Genomic DNA, 19,471 nt, shown 5'->3' on the forward strand with positions numbered 1-19,471 from the left:
GGACATAATTTGTTCGCATTTAATCTTATGAAGCTATGTTTAGTTCATAAATGCAAAACCAACCAAAAGTATTCTCGTTCGCTCTAGCGGGCAGCAAACTAAAAAAAAAATTTTACCAAAAATGAGGCAATGGTTTAATCTAAAGTATTTAAAAACATAAAATTATTACAAGTTTTGACTTTCTTGTTGCTCTTTTTTGTTGGGATTCACGAAGTTTTAACCTTTTTGTAACTACAAATTTATACAAATGTTCAGCGAAGTGTATCGGGGAATTTCCCTATGACAGTGTCAGGAAAATTTTATAGTAGGAGACGGATATTGCAGGTTAGGGTTTCAGAATGTGTGACTTGAACACTCAAGATATACTGGATGATATAAGGGATGCAACACAGCATGGTGAACAGGATGCGTTGTTTTTTTTGTTGGTGTCAACGCCTGGCGGTGCTCCGAATTCGTTCCACAGCAAAGTAATTCAGCCTTTCCTTAAATGCCGAGGCTGGCAAAAAGTCAATTACAAACAGACAGGTTTCAGGTAATAACAGGTGCTTACTGCTTCCGGCTTATTCATTGGGTGCTAAATTATTCTTTTAGTTTTTACGGTTCTACACTGAACTACTTATTCCAAAAAAGAATAACATTGTTTTTATTATTAGGGCACTTTATTTTCTCCATGTCAAATCTAACAAGAACGCCGACCATGAAAAGCAAGAAGAGGACTGTATTAGGTGCAATTTCAATGTGGCAGAGCATGAATTCAGTCCACCAAAGAAAAGGCAAAGGACACCTAGAAAGCGAAAGTCAACCGACAACGAACCAGAAAAAGTCGACCCTCCTTTTCATGTTTCCTGTCATCAATGTGACTCTGATACACCAACCTGTACAGCAGGAAGGGACAGAACCCAACTGAAAGAAACTGTAAACCGTTATAAGGTACACCATTCTAAAGAGTTCCAAGTGCACATTGTATTGTCTCGCCCAGTTGATTACGAAGAGGACTTTTTAGAGTTTGCTTCTCAGCCTGGGGCTGTAGAAGACTGAGACTCTTTGATATATAGCACCTATTATGTGAATTAAGTAGGTCTATCTTTTAGCAAATCATGATTTAAATCACATGCTTTTAGTAGTTTCAAGGAAATATTGTAGAAACTGAAATAGCATAAAAAGTTGGGTTGTACCTTGTATCATATGTATTGGCAAATTTTGTATAGTTATGCAGGTGAAATATGCTGCGTATGCGTTAATTGCTTTTGTAGTTTAAAGTCACACGACTTACTATAATCAGTACAAGCATAAAATAACCCACATAATAATTCTTTCTTCAATTACAAGTTTATTTAATTTATTCCGCTCTGGTGGGAGTTCACTACCTTTTAAACAGTCATAACATAGGGTTAAAATTTGCTGCATTATAACAATTTACTAAACCAACTCTGATCGTGAGTTAGAAAATTTGTTCCTCGGCAGTGTTGTTATTTTGTGTGGCTGTCTCTCTTTCGTATTTGATTTTGCGTTTCTTTGAAAGTTGTGTGATCCCCACCAGGACTTTGTCTCTGTTAGAAATATCTTGTAGAAACAGTGCAATGTACAAGTTATATACAAAGAAGCTACAGGCTGTACTTGCCGCAATAAAGGAAATCATGGACAATGTTCATTACTTAGTTTAGTTACATCCTGTCCCTTAGTTGTTGCTATGAATTAGAGGATAAACTAACAGTGCATGGTAAAGCAATGTATGTTACTTTGCGTGATGCAAGCGTACTCCATGTAAAGTCACAACTCTAACCTGATGTATCTCTGTTAGTTGCTGACCCATTTTCTGTAATTGGGGGTCGTTCTCTGAAAAAAAAAATGCAGGATATCGGTTAATTGGATCGTCAGGCGTTAACACTTTCACTTCTATATACTTTTTTAATATCTCTGGATTTTTCAACACGATGTGCAGTTCGTCTCCGACACATTTTTCCACGTATACATGAGGTCGACGTGAAGGTGGGACACTAGATGTTTGCGACGATTCCATCTGATTCTATGGTTAATACACACGTTTTATCAACTTACTTTAGTATTTTAATGCAACAAAATGCCTTGCCTTATTTAAGGCGCATTAAAAAATTACAACGTGACTTCTATTTTGTATATGTGAAGTCCACGGCGTGGCATGTCATGGGTTCTGGGAACTAGGCGAGAGTTATTGGACCAAAACCGCTAAGGCGACTTTAAAGTAAAATAGTTGCTGTTGCTGTTTTGATGGATTGCAAAATTCTTTTCTCACCTCTTTTTGCTTTTGTAATTTCTTTGTTTTTTTCATGTACTGCAATATCTCTCCAACCGCAACCAAGCTTGCGATAACCAAGCCACATGCGAGCACACAGAACACGCCCGCGAAATTTTCCAAAGTTAACTCACTGTTTGAACGAGCAAAACAATTGATTGGTAATAAATGCTAAATTTGGCGTGTGTTTCGCGCTTACCTAGAATGACTTCGACTTCCCGAATGATCAATTGGACACTTTCCTATGCTGGTCCACCAACGCTGCTTTAGTCGTGCAATTTCACCACCGTCCTGTAGTTGTAATATCCTGCGCGGAAACTTTTAACATGATGGATATTTAAAAAAAAACGTTCTAAAAACATGATGAAACCACTTGTTTTAAGTGAACCAAATTAATAAGTGTATTGGTGCTAAGATTTTTTAATCAGCATTCGTGGGACAATTATGGTTCGTTTGCGTCGTTCAGTATGAAATTGTGGGGGAAGATGGCACACTTTTTCACTCTATTTTCTCGTCCCTTTTGATAGTAAACAAAGAACATTCAAAGAATTATAAAACCATAGCCTCACTACTCCCGTATACCGTTGGTAATTGTTTAAATCACGATCAGGATACTTGTATATTGTGTGCCTTATATGTCCCATCTTTTCCCACCCTACTATATATACATCGAAGCGCGAAGTTAGCCAAATACGAGTGAAAAATAAAACTATAATGTTTACCCCATCGACATAACTTCACGGATAGGATTTCCCTGTTCAACTGCAATCCCGTATCCTTTATCATAAATTGAATCAGGTACAGTGGAAAAAGAACACTCCGGATCGGTCAATATGAGATATTCTATTACTGCAACGTCCCACAGGAACGCATAATTTTCTGAAAATAAAACGCAATATTAAATTATTGCTGTATGACACATAACTCAACGCAAAATTCTTGGTGTCTAGAATATCAACATTAAAAAAACAGTACATAGTGTACGGGCACAACTAAAAGCACATCCAAAAAATACACTGAAAAACATAAAATAAGTCATTCATTTAATATTATAAACGGCAGTTTTCAAAAAAGTTGTCTTACGATCTTTCACTCGTTGAATGCCTTGTTTTGGGTCGCTAACCGAGTGTGACGCATTAACGACTTTCCACAGACGTGCATACATCGATGTTAGGTCTTTAGCGTTTGAACCTGACAAAATAAAATACATTTCAAAATAAAAACACTGCGTTAACACAAATATGGCACATATATATACATAACTTATGAATTGCTTTTACGCTAAAACTCAGACGTACAAAAATAAATGTTATACTACAGTCATTTGCACCAGGCCCACAAACAGGAGATCTATTTTACAAGATAACCAATTGTAAATAGCTAGTTCGCCACTCTGGCTTCTCTTCAGCGCATGATTCTTTCGCCTTTTACTAAAGAATTCCGTGGAGGGGAGCATTTCAATGAGTCTTTAACAATTTTTCTTTACCCGATTTCGGTCGGGCTCCTATTTTTAACCATTTTTTTATATGTATCGATTACGAGCTGTAAATGTTAAAAAAACAGAGTTTTACTGGCGTGCCTAAACACATATTAACCCACCTTTTGTGTGTAAAAAGTCAAAAATACTGGTATCAAGGGCAGTTCCGTACACCATGTCATTCTGTTTGGAAAGATCCCGAAACGAGGTGATGTGATTTTCCATTCTTGTTACTGTAAGATGGGCAGCCAAGTTGGCGGTATACGATGATATAATAATAAGAATAAAAAACCACCACACCCCGGTAACTATCTGTGAAGATATTGTCACAAGGTTCATGTCCGTACCTGGAAAGAAGGATTGTTCCCTGTAACTGAGGGGAGAGCAAAGTCAAGGAAGAAAGCTATTATTTAATTCCTCGTTTTATATATATAGTAGTCGGGGAAGATGAGACGCCTTTCATTCATATTTTCTTGTCCCATTTGGTAGTAAACAAAGAAAATTCAAATAAATATAAAATTGCAACTTTATATGATTGGTTGTTATGTGCTAAAGTTGTCCCATCTTCCCCCACCCTTCCGTATAACAGTTTAAATTTTCTGGCAGTTTTATTGTATCCTGATTAAAGTAGCATGGGTTTTCTTTAAGCTTAATTCGTCTGGCTACTGTATATTAATATTGGTTTTCGCGCATATGTATTGTGTATATGCCAGTTTAGGCTATGCAAATTAGAAGACGTATATGGGAAAGTTTTGCACCCTGCGCTGCTTAATCGATCTATAATTGGACGTGTGTAGTTAAAAATGGCCGAAAAATAAATAAAGCCGATTACGTCAGTCATTATACCTTGCTGCACCAGCGAGCTATAGACGAACCAGAAGGTTCCATGAAGAGACGTGTCCTGGAAAGGTGGACCCGGCATTCTCTTCGGTGAAACACGGTTGAGCACGTACAGAAGAATAGATACGAGGAACAACCCCGCCATAATCGAGTACCACACCGTGTTGTCAAAAGGGTTCAAAAAAGCGAACAAATTAGTGACGGCCTGGGATAAAGTACGAAGGTAGATAAACATACACCAGTAGTTCACGGTGTTCCTTACTTTGGGTTTTTTCATAAGAATCCCAACAGCATAATCCATGTAACGCTTGGTGAAATCGACCACTTTCTCCCGCTGTGGTGTGATAGTCATTGCAGCTATTGCGAAATCCGCCTTCTATAGTTGAAAAATGTACATTACGCTAAATACTGATGATTCATGCGTAAGTGCTCCATTTAGCGGAGACAAAAAAAAAACTCGAATAAAAATATCAAAAAAATGTCTAAAATGTGTCCAAAAAATCGTCTTAACTAAAAGGTCGAGAAAATGGGCCGTCAATGTATTAATGATTTTAAAAACTTAGATCGTATTGCATTTATATTAGACTTTGAAATCACTTGTTTGTACAGATATGAACAAATTATTTGGTGAAATTGTACGACTGAGTAGCACTTCAAATTTCGGTCAAATTATTTTAGTATAAATTGAAGTGGTAATATTTTGTACCTTCGAAACTACATCGCCGACCAAGCCATTCCATTTTCCATCTTTGAACGTGCCGTATTTTCTATCAGCAACTTCGTAAATTTCGTATCGGAATCCGATTTTTTCCGAAAGCATGTGAAGCAAGTCGATGGAGAACCCCGAAAACGTCACGTGGCCATCCGAATCTTTCCGAACAAACACGAACGGCTCGTCCTGTAAATCAAACGACCAACATGTTCAATTTATATTAAATTACGACCCAGAATTTAAGCTTATCTTGCTAATGGTATGCATAACAGGAAATCAACTGCTACACTATAAGTAAATGGCTTGCCATGTAATTCGTTCAATAACAAAAATTACAAATAAGTCACGTAGTAATTATTCCAGTGTACAGTATTTTATTTAACACTATCGCAGATATTCTATACCTCTTTGCCGCAGGATGAGTATACTTTAAACTAATAATAAATTATACAGCATGACCTGTGCGTCTATACCTATGTGTGATAACCCTTGAGCAAATGCAAAGTGATGAAACAGAACACCCATGCTGCAACGAAATGTCGTTGCCCCGACCCGTAAACACAAATATGTTACATTCATTCATTCCTATACCTCCAGCGTTGCGACTTTAAAAGTCGTATTCAACCATCGCTTGCCAAACTCGTATAACAACGTATCAGAGTTCTCGTCATCAAACAAGGCGTGTTTTTCTTTTCCTAGTTCGTGCGTATTGAATGTGTCAGTGGTAGCGTAGTCGGGATTTGAACCCTGGTTGTCAAACTTTATACGGTCCTCTTTCGCTTTTAACGACTCGCATTGAATCTGTAGGAAATATTGGTAGTTTCACACGAGTGTAAAACTGGACTCAAAATATTATATATGCAAAGAATAAATTGATATTGCAAAGATATATACATTTTTACAGCGCAGTGGTTCTAAACTAAACCGATGATACCTATCACTTATGGTATATGAAAGTACAATGAAATAAAATTACCAGGAAATAAAAGGGCATCATTTTTTGCCTCACTGTGTTTGAACACAAATAACTATCTTCAAGATAAAACATGAAGTAAGCATTTATGGTGGGTGAATTTTATTTTTTTTAAACCATACCAAGTAGATTATCTCCGACATTTATAGGTCGCAAGAAACTCCGTTCTCGCACATCGCTACCGATTAGTCAGACGGCGGCACCTTAAGAACGTTCGTAAATGAACAAGCAGTGTCGAACAGGCCACTCGAGTCAACTTATAACACAATTACTCGCAATTTACATGGCTGAGATTTTGACTACCTGCCCGCTAGAGAGTTCGATGCATTATTCATGGAGTGATACAGCTGTAAAACTATAGCACGTACCTGCCCTTCTTCCGTTACGTCACATCCGTCTAGTTCCAACGAAACATTAGAAGACATCGAGTTCTGATGCGAGATGTAATAAGGACTGTTACCCCCACTGACTGACCATTCTCCGTCTACATTTTCTGCATTTTTAATGAATAACTTTTGAATTGGTTATTTGTACATTTAAGTAAGCTTTTAGTATATGGTCCACAGCACTCAAAACGTTGACTGCAGTTTGGATTAAGCTGTCATTCCTTATGATATATAATTCTTATAGAAGGCGTCGTCTAATTACCTTTCTGTCCAAAGATGGAGGCACGTATTGAATTTGCCAGCCACAAATTAGACTCTAGTTCCACCACCGCCAGTTTTGAGCAAGTAATGTTGGCAGCATGTGCCGTTAAATCCATTCCAAGAGTCCCGGCGCGAACGAAGGAAATATAGATCGAAGCGAACACACTTCCAACTTTGGACAGTAACGTCTTAAGAAACAAGATTATGACGTTAAGAGATTCGCGACCCCATCGATCACAAAACCAGTGGATGAGACATCTTGTACGATCTGGGCTTTCCTAAAGCACGCGGAGGCCTTTACATTGTACTATACAATTAATTACGCACTAACGTATCCGAAAACAGAATAGGCACAAGATGTTTTCCGGGCACAATTTGGAAGCTCGTCAAGGTTAAATTAACAGAGTTTTATCGATTGAATAAATATCAGGACCATCCAGATGCTGTTGAGTTGGATTGGAACGCGAGGCAGCCGACAACACAGTCAACTGTTTCTAAAGTTTCAAATATTTCATACCTGAAGCAAAACATCCTCATTCACTACTGACGGTACAGTTCGATCATCAGACGCTGTGATGACGGTCACACCATCACGGAAGAGCAGACTCTCGGTGAAGTAACTGGTTTTCCAGCCCTGGTATACAGAAAATATTTTACTTGAATGAATGAATGTAACTTACTTTTTCCTCGCGTGCTGGCCGGAAAACGACAGTCGTTATGACACGGACTTAACAGCACCTCGTGCCAGCTTTCTAGTTACCGTGTATGTTACTTTGTAGGTGCTTCCGCAAAAAACTCTTCAATAATTCTGTAATAACTAATGCTACTACCAAAGGCGATAATAATCATGATAGTAGAAGTCGAAATCTCTTTCTTATCCAGAGATATTCCGTAAATACCGCCTACTATACTTTTTAAGAACCTATACAGTGTTAAATTCTTAAGATACATACTAACGGAAACTGAAAGTTTGGATGTATAGAGATGTTTAAACGTGATTTAAAAGTAGGCTACCTCCAAAGTTTTAAAAAACAAAACAGAAAAAAATCGCTAAAGTGAAAAATATAGTGCATAAAAAATCGTATTTAAAAATAAAATCACTGTAATGTTAACCTTTTTCTAGTTTGTAAACTACTAACAAATTAAAACATAGTTAAGTTAAGTGACACTTTTTCTAATGGAAATCCCATATGTTGTTCCACGAATGCTTTTTTACTCCGGTTTAGTTATGCATCTTTTTAAAAGCCGTTGTTTGAAACTTGGTGGTACCCGTAAATCATATTTGAGCTTTTCTATCATTTCACAAATTTTGATTTTTCTGGTGGAATGCCTTTATATCTATTTATAGTATAGATAAGGTGGTTAACTTCCGTTAACTCCTTAGTGTAACTACTATAACTTACAACGTCAATGATGTAATAGTGCACGTAATAGCTGAACGGCAACTCTGGAATCTGCAACCAAAATATCTCGATTTAACCACTCATCATACGCACGCACTTCGCAAAATGTTATACAATGTATTATTCATCAACAGTATAAATAAAATGGAACGTTCGATCGACAGTTATATATATATATATATGAATGATTTTAGATGTTAGAACCCCGAGCGTAATTTCGTTGGGGCTAAAATAGTGACAAACGACAGACATTGCACATAAGGAAGTCTTACCACATTTAAAACTAATTTCTTGACCGTGTCTTCACTTCCTAATATCAAGAACACTACATCACGTGATAATGGAGCCTGGGCGGTTGCGTCATCATCAAATTCCCAAACTCCTTCCTAATAGATGAAATATGCAAGCTGGGAAATTCAAACGATACTGTTGGTATGTGAAATACCAGCATAATTCTAAATAACATCAGCATGCTTAGTTTGCACATGCAAATAAGAGGTATATTTATTTTGACGTGAGTTACTAATAAACCTTGTTCGCATAGTTTAGAACTTCAATTGGAAACTACATTAATTTGCATTAAACTACTTTTTTAATTGTAACTTGGAGTTAAAATTAAATCAAACCATAGCATAATTGATCATGTCTTGTGCCAGAGATAAAGCGGCCACTGTGGCCACTTCTCCGTTGTCCGTAGCGGGCAGGCGCTGTAGCGTAACCTTCCTCATTCGATTTCCCATCCTGTCTATTACTCTGCTGATCGATCCGATATCTAAAAATGGCCCAGTTCACTTTAGTTTTCAAATTAAGTCATCAAACGGTCAAGAAAGTAAATAAATTGGCCGGAACCGTGTGAGCGGTTGTTATATGAGTCGCTTGTACCATATAGTAGCGAGGGGCAAAACGCTTAGTGGACAGCAATGGTTGTCCAAATTGCAAGCATTACATAAAAGCTAAATCAAAGTTCCAATAAGTTTCCAACAAATGATTTAGACTAGCGACTGAAGATGCCATTTCAGCCAATATATATATGTGTATATATAACTTACACAATACAAATCACTATATAGACTTATTATACGCATTTCGTAACACTTGGTCTTGAATGTTATTTCGTCACAAAAACTGTCCAACTTTATAAGTAGTACTAGATCAGTCTCGGATACATAGAATGTGTTAACGTTAAATGGTATGATTACATTTTCAGTTCTTACCTACGCTCTCATCAAATACAATGATCATTTTCCGCCATAAAGCTGTTTTAAAAAATGAGATAAGAAGACCGTCGTATCCTGCAGAGCCCATGAGTGTGTTGCTGTCAACTTGTGCCAATTGTGTGTCCGTGCTTGTGCCATTTACCCCCGACATCATGTAACTGTATACATACATGATAGATATATAGTATGGTGGGGTAGGATGGGACACTTTTGACCCATTCAGTGGTAAACAAAGAACATTCAAGGAATTATATAACGCATATCTATAAATACTGGCTATTGCATTTCAGTATACTCTACCAGTCTAAAGTATGTTGGCAACACTTTTTCGTATAAACTATAAAGCATTTACCAAAAACATATAAAAATGATGCCTTTTTAAACCAATCAATTAGGAACCACAATAACACAGACAACCAATACTTCATACGTTTACCTTTTGCATGGACCTGGACAATCAAAGTGTTCACGTAGGGAAACTTCAACGACGGGAATTTTCAGTGCAGAAGATAAAAAGTGAAGGGACCTGGTATAGCCGCATCTGGACACTACGACGATGACAGCAGGGGACTTCTCCAAGATTTGGCAGACTAAAAAAAGAATTGCACGTTAGTAACTTCAACTGGATCGCTAATTCTCTCTTTCTAAAACGAGGCTGTTAGGTGTTTTAATGCTTTTTTTAATTATTTGAATTTTCTTGCTTAACCAAACGAACAGCTTGAAATAGTCCCACCTTTTCCTACAACGTCGGAAGCGCTGTTGATATCCACGATTTCAGTTGTAGCTGGAGTGAACTCAGCTCCACTTAAAATGAGGATGTCGTCAGCGAATGTCGCTTTCCATGCTTGCGTGACTGCACTGTTCACTAAATGTGGATCAAGACGTTCATCCGAAAGAATTCCTGTGGAAAATATTTCGATTTCGGATGCATTATATCCAGCTATATACAGTAGAGTGGGGAAAGGTGGGACACCTTTTTATTCTATTTTCTCGTCCCATTTGGTAGTAAACAAAAACACTCAAACAATTATAAAACCGTATCCTCACAACTCCCATAGACCGTTAGTAATTGTTTAAAACACGATCAGTATATTTAGATATTATGTGATAAAGGCGTCCCATCTTCCCCCACTTTACTTTTTTATGGTTAATGTTGTTAACATAGGGCCAAACATAGAATTTTTTGTAATCATCTATTTAAACAATGCATTCGTTATATGTCAGCTTTGTTGAATATTCACATATTAAACTCATACGATCAGTTTTACGTGCTGTGTATGGTACAAAAACTACGAGACACGCCAGGGGACCTGGGATGCAGGCCAGCGTTGGTTCATCACTCTTTCTAGTCTATCGCATCAGAGCTTAAAAATACGTTATCTGTATAACTTCATCCAGGCGCATAGTTTATGGATTAATACTTTATTAACAGTTATGCATTCCCCCCGAGTGCTGTTCGTGATTTGGTTTGCTCATCGAACCGCCATCAACCGTTCGTGGCAATAATTACATAATCCACTGATTTAACGTTCGTAAGTCGGACTGATTAATGGTTGACCACGAGTCCCTGGCGAGTCATTGGATTATGTAATTATCAATGCGTCCACGTGAGGTTAAATTTATCATTATGACTGAAGCCGAAAATTGATTCTTATCTCTAGAGATGACCGGCAAATGCCACCTATTCTAGTTAAACCTACAGTGATAAAATTCATAACCTATTTGCTGCAGTTCTGTAAGTCACTATTTTACATTACCTTTTCCCCCCTCTATTCGACATAAAAAAAAACGTTTTTTGCTCCATTCGACATTTTTTACGTATTCATTAGTACCAAAACAGCGTTGTTAACAGTTAAAATCAGTATATAAAAGCACGTTGGTTGTTATGTGTTTATGGCACCTATCTCATCCCACCGTTACCGTATACGCTTTTTAACCTTTGTGGCAGTACCATTCAAACGTTTACTAATTTTCATTCAGTTATTATAATATGCTACGTAATTGGTTTGGTCGGGGCAAAACAGGTTGCAAAAATGCTGAATGTGATATGCGCTAATTAACGTTCGCATCTGGCACTGACCAATTACGGTACTTTCTGGAACGTAAAAAAGCGAGTAAAATATCTTACCGAATAAATTCATTAGAAATAATACGCTTTTATACCCCGTCTTATAAACATAGTTTTAACCCCACGTTTACAGTTAAGAGTTTTACAAACTTATACAACCTCTGTATTCATATAGGTTTGCTTACCTATAATAGTTGATTGCATGGACAAGCACGAACATACAAACGTAGCAACCAACCATACCGACACTTGACTAATATACGAAGATATAATCATCTGCATTTTGACGACACTGCCTTATCTACAACTGTTACGATCTAACTATACGGAGAAAAACAATATCATAGATAAAAACCGAAAACAAAGATTGAAAACAATAACAAAAACTGCCTGGAATTTCTACCCCGAGCCGGCTGTAAGCCAAATGCGCGACAAAATTTTCTGATAGAAAAATCAATCTTTTTCTAATGGGTCAATCGCGAAGCTAATGAGCCAGCAGAAGGAGCGGAACGTAACGTAGATTTTAGCATTCCACACTGAACATAAAGCGGCCCACCCTTCCCATATGCCCCGTCAAACTATATAGCGGTATCGTAATGTATACTCTACAGTAAGAACATGCTCACAGAATTTCCATCGTCTAGGCTCCAACCAACCTATATATACCTCACCACACTGACATCGTATATAAAACGCGTCGTTGATTCGATATTCCAATCAAATCGATCGCATTGTGATTCCCGGCTCGTTTTGGACACAAAAAGCTCACCACTGCGAGTACCTTTTTTCTGTAACTTCTCGCCAGCTCTGAGTAAATTCAATTCAGATTTATCCCGTTCATATACGTTACCAGCATAGTAAAGCCAGGTCGTTCCGCTGTGGCAGCAACTCGCACAACTTGTGTATAGGCCATATCGATTGCTACAAAACACGTATAAACAAACGACTTAAAACGGGTTTTATACACGAGAAGATCAAAATTTGAACCCTTCAAAGGGATGTTCGTACATTAATATTTGCTCATTTATATTTAGATATATAGTGCATTTTATTGGGACATGTTTTTATTCGCTTTTAACGTCCTATAATTTGTAGTAAACAAAGAATAATTACAGAATTACCTAACCGTTTCCTTCAGGACACCAATTGAGCTTAATTATTAAAATAAATATTGAAAATACGATTTTCTTAGTTGGTAAAAACCCGACAAGAAAACATGGATTATATGTCTTAACGATGTATCTATCTTACTCCCATAGTAGCCTACTATGGTGGATTGATACGTTAAAGGCGAGCTCGCCAAAAACTATAGCGAGCCTTTTCCTCGATACCAATTGCCAAACAATTTCACGGTTAGAAAATATGAAATAAACACGTCAGTTGAGTTGGCAAACCTAATTATGTCAACGAGTGCACTTTATACCCAGCATCAAGTGTTGTACCACCACGATTGCGTTGGTGTACGATCACATTTGAAGCACACAATCAATATAATTGCCACTTCTGAATGAGCTTCGTGAAACAAATAAAATAAATTTACAAACTCTACCGTATCATACATAAGTGCCGTTTCAATGGGGAGAGTATATTGCATTAGTTAACAAAATCTTCCCGTTTGTTCTGCGTGGTATTAAGTGACAGGCAATATGTACAAACAGTCGTACAGAAATGGACATACAACAGGGTTAACATGCGATACGACCATTCCGGAATCTGTGTTTAATAAATGTATGTTCATGCAGCAGCGAGGTATGTATATACCTTATGTAGTATAGGGTTAAGGGAGATGAAGCATCTTTACATTTCATGTTTTCGTCCCGTCAGCAAACAAAAACATTCAACGAATTTTAAAACCGAATTGTCAGGACTTTTATAGAGCGTTGTTAATTGTTTAAAACACGATCGAGATTTTAGATCATATGTTCTAAAAGTGTCCAGTCTTCCCCTACCTTACGATATAAACGTTGAATAAGGAAACCTTTAATGACACGACAAACCATTTAAACAAGAACTTGGCGTGTTTAGGACTCACTTGTAAGGTCTTCGTTGGGAAGCGTTTATGTTATATCGCTAAGTTTGTTTAAGTGGGTGAAACATATTCGTTACCTATTTAGTAAAAATAAACAAAAGGGCATACTGACTGTTAACGGCTTAAATTTTTGTGAGCACGTATAGGTACGGAGGACCAGCGTTAACTCTAAAAAAAATATTTTTTTCTATTCTGTAAATCGTGTTTTGTTTTAACGGTTTACGGAAACACATTTTTTGCAGCTCGATCGTTAACGACCACCTATAGCGAAAGGGTCGATTTTCTACCGGATCCATCACTCCCGCGAACGGCGGGGGATTGGAGCGACAGTGATGGCGACACACCTCGAAAGTTTGTGCTGACGAAAAGAGGTGAGCAAGATGACGTAGGAGGGTGCGGGGGCAGCATCGGGGGCGAAATGTCAACACTTAGAATCTTAACAGAAGACAGTGACAACACTGAACGCGTGCCGAGCGCGACCAGCACTAATGAGAATCAAGACCCGGGAGATAATGATGACAGAACCAATAACGATATTCGGCATTTAATACGAGAAATCCGCATCGAATCGCTTAGCGCGAACAAAGGATCCGCGACGAACAATGGTAGACGGCTGTACAAGAGGAGGGAAGACAATGGTAAGGTGACACGGTCTGTACATGGAGACAAGGGCTCGGACTCGGAAACATGTTGCTCAAAACACGGGCACAGATTGTCAGGACAAGAGTCGTTTCAGGTACTGGCAACAAGTAAAGTATTCGGCTTTCCCAGCAGATCTGAAGGAAAAGAAATTTGGCATCAGCGGCGCTCAGCTACGACGGATCTGCAATCGAGCTCGTTCACGAATAAAAGCGAGAGCGATCGTGACGCAAAATCAACAACGGAATTTATTTACGATCTGAGTTGCTTCAAAAATAGACCGCGAGACGCGCAGACTAGCAGTGTAAAGGGCAGCGCACTTGGAAGACAGCAGCCTGTCATAACAAGCCCTCGAGACGAAAGCGAAGAATGTTATGAAAAGGCGGTTCGTATTGAAACCATTCAAACTCCACCGCAGCGCAAACAGTCTTCTGAAGACACGGCCCCCGAATCCGAGTTCAAGTGCACCGGCGCAAATTTAAACGAAGACGTTGATCTTTATGCGATAGTCTGCAACAAAGAGGACAAAGACGTGAAGACGCAGGAATTGCTACTGACGATAAGACCGATTTCGAATCATTCAAGAGGCGGGCAAGAACGACCGTTCTCAGGCCGAAGCCTTACGGGTAAGTTTGTGCTTCTTACAGACCTGGACGACTCAACTGAAGAGACAGTTGACACGCTCAATTCATTAGAAGAGAAAACACAAGTAGACTCAGCTGCATTTAACGAAGCACAACACCATCGGAAAATGACAACTATCACTCGCGAACACGAATCACAAACAAAACAAGGCGCAGATGATGGTCACGTGCACCGTCAGAAAGCACAATCTGAAAACTGTTTAAGCGATTCTTTAAAGTCTCCAACCGAAGGCAGTTTAGAATTCTTAGGAAAGTTTCGTCACCCGTCCCTTTCTCAGCAAGTTCCTCTTCGTGAAGTTTTCGCTAAAACTTACGAGGGAACTAGCAGTGAAGTGAGCGCTACCGACATAGACGATAAACAGATCATACCACAAGCAGTTTACACACAAGAGTCAGCTACGTCGTTAAACCCAATTGATGACTGCATAGGAATGGAGAGACACACCACTTACAGCTTCGGTGATGGGGAAGACTTGATTGGATTTCCTTCTCCTCCTCCGAGTGCGTTAAAAAAAAGAGGGAGTGTCGGAAGCGCAGGGAAAAAGCAACGAGGTAAGATTAAAAAGACTCAAATCATATATATTTTTAAACAAATTGGTATATTGAATCCGGTTAACAAATTGTATTTACAAGTTTAATATTTTTAACTTTGATTTAAATTTAATCTGATTTTTTAGGTAATTCACAGAGATATTTTGTAGACCGAGACCGTTCATAGACCGTTGTTTGTTACATAAAACGCGATCAGGATATTTAAATATTATGTACTAAAGGTGTCCCGTCTTACCCCATCCACTATAGGCTATTTTAAAAGTTCTTCCTGGCATATTAATATTAAATTGCGAAAGTATTTTCTATGATAAGTCATCGTGAATAAAAGAATAACCAGGCAAGCTTTATTTAAAATTTCCACTTTTTTATCCGTTTTAAAAATACAAAAACACACGGTCAATGCAATTGCTTAAAAACAATGGAGTGTGTAAACAGTTTCGCTTGTTTTAATTTACAACCTGGAAAGCTTTTCGACTGCCTACTACCTACTCGTCTAACACACACTTAATGAAAACTTCAGTACAACAACATATAGCATTTTAACAGTTTAAGTTTCGACATCAAACAAAAATAAAAAAATTCAAAATTGTCCTGCCGTAAATCGAATACCTGTTCTATTTTCTAGTTAAGTTCGACCTGGACCTCGAAATACATGTGGTACCTCGGGAATCAACACGCACAACGCCGACAGAGAGATCTTATGAATTACAAGGAGTAGAATCTACAGACTCCTCGCATGGATACCTCGAAACGTCAACATCAGTTGATAATCCAACTGATGGATTCGACGACGACCTGGAAAATCTGGGATTGGAACTAACTAATCCGTTTGGAAGGGTACGTTATAAAAAAAACAACTTTAGCAAGAATAACTGTTACATCTGTGCCATCTTAGGATGACTATATAAACAGCACCGGCAGTCGCGTACCTTGTTTATGTTTTAAAAACAGCATGTGTATTTCTCAAACACTATTTGGTCCCAACAAAAGTAGTAGTCTAAACAGCGAAGCAATAAAGGTAACAATGATAGAACGCAAGGAGTCGACCCCATATATATTCGTGGTTACAGACTACAGTTAACGTATATAGAAAATTAGCAAAAGTGTAAAATCTACAGAAGGTGCCATAAACCACGGCGCATATTCACTCAACGACGCAAACAATTAACTTGCCTACTTATTTGAGTGGTTTAAATACACATACGCAACCCGTGAACTAGCGTTAAATTATGACATAGAAGTGAAGCGGGTTATCCTGTGATGCTATATTTTTTTAAAGTTTTAATTCTTTCGTTTGCTCAGATGTCGGTTCGAAGTTCGGTCACCCCGTTTCGAGTAATAACAAGCAGGCCTGATACTGCATCCAATGCAGACGACAAACCTAAAACACTAAAAACTACAGGTGCACGAACAGGAAGAAGAGATTCCTTTGATATTTTACAGGTGGTGTATATAAGCATCCGTTTGTTTTACATATGCTCGTAATGGTTCGCTTATGGCGTTTTAGGGGGTTCATATGTGGCTAACATAAAACCTTGCCTCTTACCAACAGATGTATACTTACACATCATGTAGCACGATCTGAAAACGAAATGTATGTTTGAATATATGAAAAAACATTTCATTTGTTTAGATGCAGCAGTTTTTGAAACAGCAGTCAAGAGAAAGGGCCAATCCAGGAACTGCATCAAGCCATGGAACGCAAAAAACTTCAGTTCAAACACTCAGGTCGATGGAAGGGGGTTCAACGAACTCTTTTCCAGCGCGTCCTGTCAGAACTCATCTGAAAAACCCTGATCAATATAACCAGGAAAGGTTCATGCCTCGGTACTCACATGTTCAATTACAGAGACAGTACGAGGATTGGCGAGAGCGTAAACAAAGGCGCCACCGTGCGGTTGCCCGGCAAAATGCCCTGGATCGGACACACGCCGACTGTGGCCATAAACCATCAACTGTCGACGAAACTGATACGGACTCGAGTGTTTTGCCGAAGCCTCAACCGCATTTAATAAGCTCACCTAACCAGCGAATCATGTCGGCAGAAACAAGTCCTTTTTACCGAAGGTTAACCACTGAAAGCGAACCAGCCTTGCTCAGGAACACAAAAGCGGCACAATTTCCTAACCCACATGACGGCCTCCCATTCTCGCATGAACTTACAGGTGGCGAGGGGTTTCGGGGAGGAGCGGTTAGACCAAAAACCAGCGAATCTTCCAACACAAGACGACACCTATGGCGCACCCAACAACCGCGATCGAGAGAAACCTTACTTGAAGCAAGTCCTAACATTGCCGAACGACGGAAGGACCAAAACAGAGGGGGTAACTGTACCTTTAACAAATTCCCTATATTGTATATATGTTTTGACAATGTTATATTAGTACATACGGTTTAAAATAATCGTAAGTGACTTGTATTTACGTTACTTACGTTTCAGTCGTTAACGTCGATAAGTTAAACGGGCGGTTCAATTTCGCAAGACTTTCGGCAGGAGCTCGCAGTGCGTTGAAAGATGCCCACCGAGCCTATGTTAACAGCGTGAACGAAGCTAAAACGAACAAAGCGCTTTCTGATTATGGAAATGAAGTCACAAGTTGCGTGAATCGGGTCTCCGGTAAAGTCTACCAGGAACGCGACTCGCACAATGAAAGAATTTATTTGGACAGTCGTTCCTCATTGCCAACCACGTTACCTAGCCACGCCCCCGTGCGGCGAGGTGATAACAATGTTGAGGGCGCTTGGAGGCGACAGAGAGCAACGAAGCAACAGGTAAAGATTTTAAGTAAATGATAGTATACTTTTAATGATATTCTATACCTTCTAGGGGTTAACAGGACAACGGGATTCAAAAAGCATTATGCCAAATCTAATTCAAAGTCAAACGAACCAAACTTTTTCACGACATTCGGCCGTCACCGTCAACTCTCTCGGTAAAAACAGGCATTTAAGTAATTTAGGCAACACGCTTACTCAAATTTAATTGATTACAGGGTTAACTGCGTACACACCTATAAATGCAAACGCGCCAGAAAAAGCTAAGGAAAGTAGAACTGCAAAAAGTAAGCAAAAACCATTCTCGACGTCTGATGTCTTTCAAAACCTACACATAAACTCGTTTTCTTCTCATAGTGCCGAGGATAGAAAGATCGGTAGCGGAGAGAGTACGCAGGACGGGGGTTCATCGCGAAAGCCGGAACTCCGTAAACTCACCAGCAGCAGGTTCAAGACTTCTTATTTCGTTTAACAACTTGGCACCAAGCAAGTACAAGAAGCGAAATATTTCAGGCGAAGGAAACGCGGGTCTGATCGTAACCCCTCGACTCTTTGCATAAATATAGATATTATGAAGAAGGTCGACCAATAATGCTTGAAAGTTTTACCGTGTACAATCACACTGAAGATGTTTGTCTCTTATGTAATGTTATTTTAACTGTCCTATCATTATAGGCAGTTGGTGTTGGGTATATAAGGTGTTGCGTATATATATGGTGATTGTACATACGGTTGTTCGTGGTTTGAGTTCTAGTTAGTGTGAACGGGCTTCCGATGCAATAAAGAGTCAGTTTGGCACCAACCTGATCAAACACATGCCATGTCGGGAAATATCAGATGTCCCTGTAAAGAAGGGTTGTTCAACACATTCATTACTTCCTGAGAAAGTTGTTACCACGCACATTTAAAACTTAATCTAAATTTAAAACTTAAGCACAACACTAACGCCCTATTGTTTTGGCGTATAGCCATACGGCGAAATAGGCTTTCTAGCGTTTATTTAGTCACCTGTCACAGTTTAACCAGTAGAATTAATCAAGTTCAGGAGAAGCAGAGGTGTTGCGTTACCGCTGCTTGTGAGCTGTTGCGTTTGAAGGCGATAAGCAGTTTAGAATCAAATTTCGTGGCAGAACGCCCGAAACTTTCTGCAAGATTGAAACCTCTGCTGTTTCCATATTTCAGAGGAACAACAGTGTAAACCGCAAGATTGCGGCAGCAACGCT

At 38.8% G+C, this 19,471-nt stretch overlaps 3 protein-coding genes and 1 non-coding gene across 5 annotated transcripts; 3 read left to right on the forward strand and 1 right to left on the reverse strand.

Annotated features, from left to right (window-relative positions):
* The first annotated feature begins 263 nt into the window (after positions 1-263).
* On the forward strand, positions 264-1,651 carry LOC100177587. Its single transcript, XM_002127984.4, has 2 exons — positions 264-532; positions 654-1,651. The coding sequence occupies exons 1-2, from the start codon at positions 339-341 to the stop codon at positions 1,036-1,038; spliced, it is 579 nt and encodes a 192-aa protein (XP_002128020.1). The 5' UTR covers positions 264-338; the 3' UTR covers positions 1,039-1,651.
* Positions 1,322-11,891, reverse strand: LOC100182229 (glutamate receptor ionotropic, delta-2-like). The gene is made up of 21 exons (XM_026836774.1): positions 11,795-11,891; positions 10,275-10,442; positions 9,978-10,131; positions 9,539-9,699; positions 8,951-9,096; positions 8,597-8,710; positions 7,439-7,555; positions 6,923-7,109; positions 6,643-6,767; positions 5,893-6,102; positions 5,296-5,487; positions 4,852-4,965; positions 4,596-4,794; positions 3,872-4,096; positions 3,356-3,463; positions 2,995-3,151; positions 2,472-2,579; positions 2,273-2,405; positions 1,905-2,026; positions 1,784-1,836; positions 1,322-1,550 (listed from the first exon to the last, which is right to left on the reverse strand). Exons 1-21 carry the CDS (start codon positions 11,889-11,891, stop codon positions 1,420-1,422), a joined length of 3,021 nt encoding a protein of 1,006 aa, XP_026692575.1. The 3' UTR covers positions 1,322-1,419.
* LOC113475260 lies at positions 3,661-3,775 on the forward strand. Its single transcript, XR_003397005.1, has one exon. It is a non-coding gene; the product is annotated as a U5 spliceosomal RNA (small nuclear RNA).
* A 908-nt stretch (positions 11,892-12,799) lies between the features above and the next one.
* LOC100184591 lies at positions 12,800-19,049 on the forward strand. 2 transcript variants are annotated; one of them, XM_026834009.1, is made up of 10 exons: positions 12,801-13,358; positions 13,881-14,009; positions 14,082-15,473; positions 16,099-16,310; positions 16,776-16,916; positions 17,107-17,797; positions 17,914-18,245; positions 18,301-18,406; positions 18,467-18,535; positions 18,606-19,049. In XM_026834009.1, the coding sequence occupies exons 1-10, from the start codon at positions 13,256-13,258 to the stop codon at positions 18,806-18,808; spliced, it is 3,378 nt and encodes a 1,125-aa protein (XP_026689810.1). In that variant the 5' UTR covers positions 12,801-13,255; the 3' UTR covers positions 18,809-19,049. The 2 variants fall into 2 exon arrangements, with proteins under 2 accessions (XP_002122100.1, XP_026689810.1); XM_002122064.4 differs by having other exon boundaries at positions 12,800-13,358; positions 13,881-15,473.
* The last annotated feature ends 422 nt before the right edge of the window (positions 19,050-19,471 follow it).

Source organism: Ciona intestinalis, chromosome 1 (assembly GCF_000224145.3).
Source record: "Ciona intestinalis chromosome 1, KH, whole genome shotgun sequence".
Lineage (NCBI taxonomy): Eukaryota > Metazoa > Chordata > Ascidiacea > Phlebobranchia > Cionidae > Ciona > Ciona intestinalis.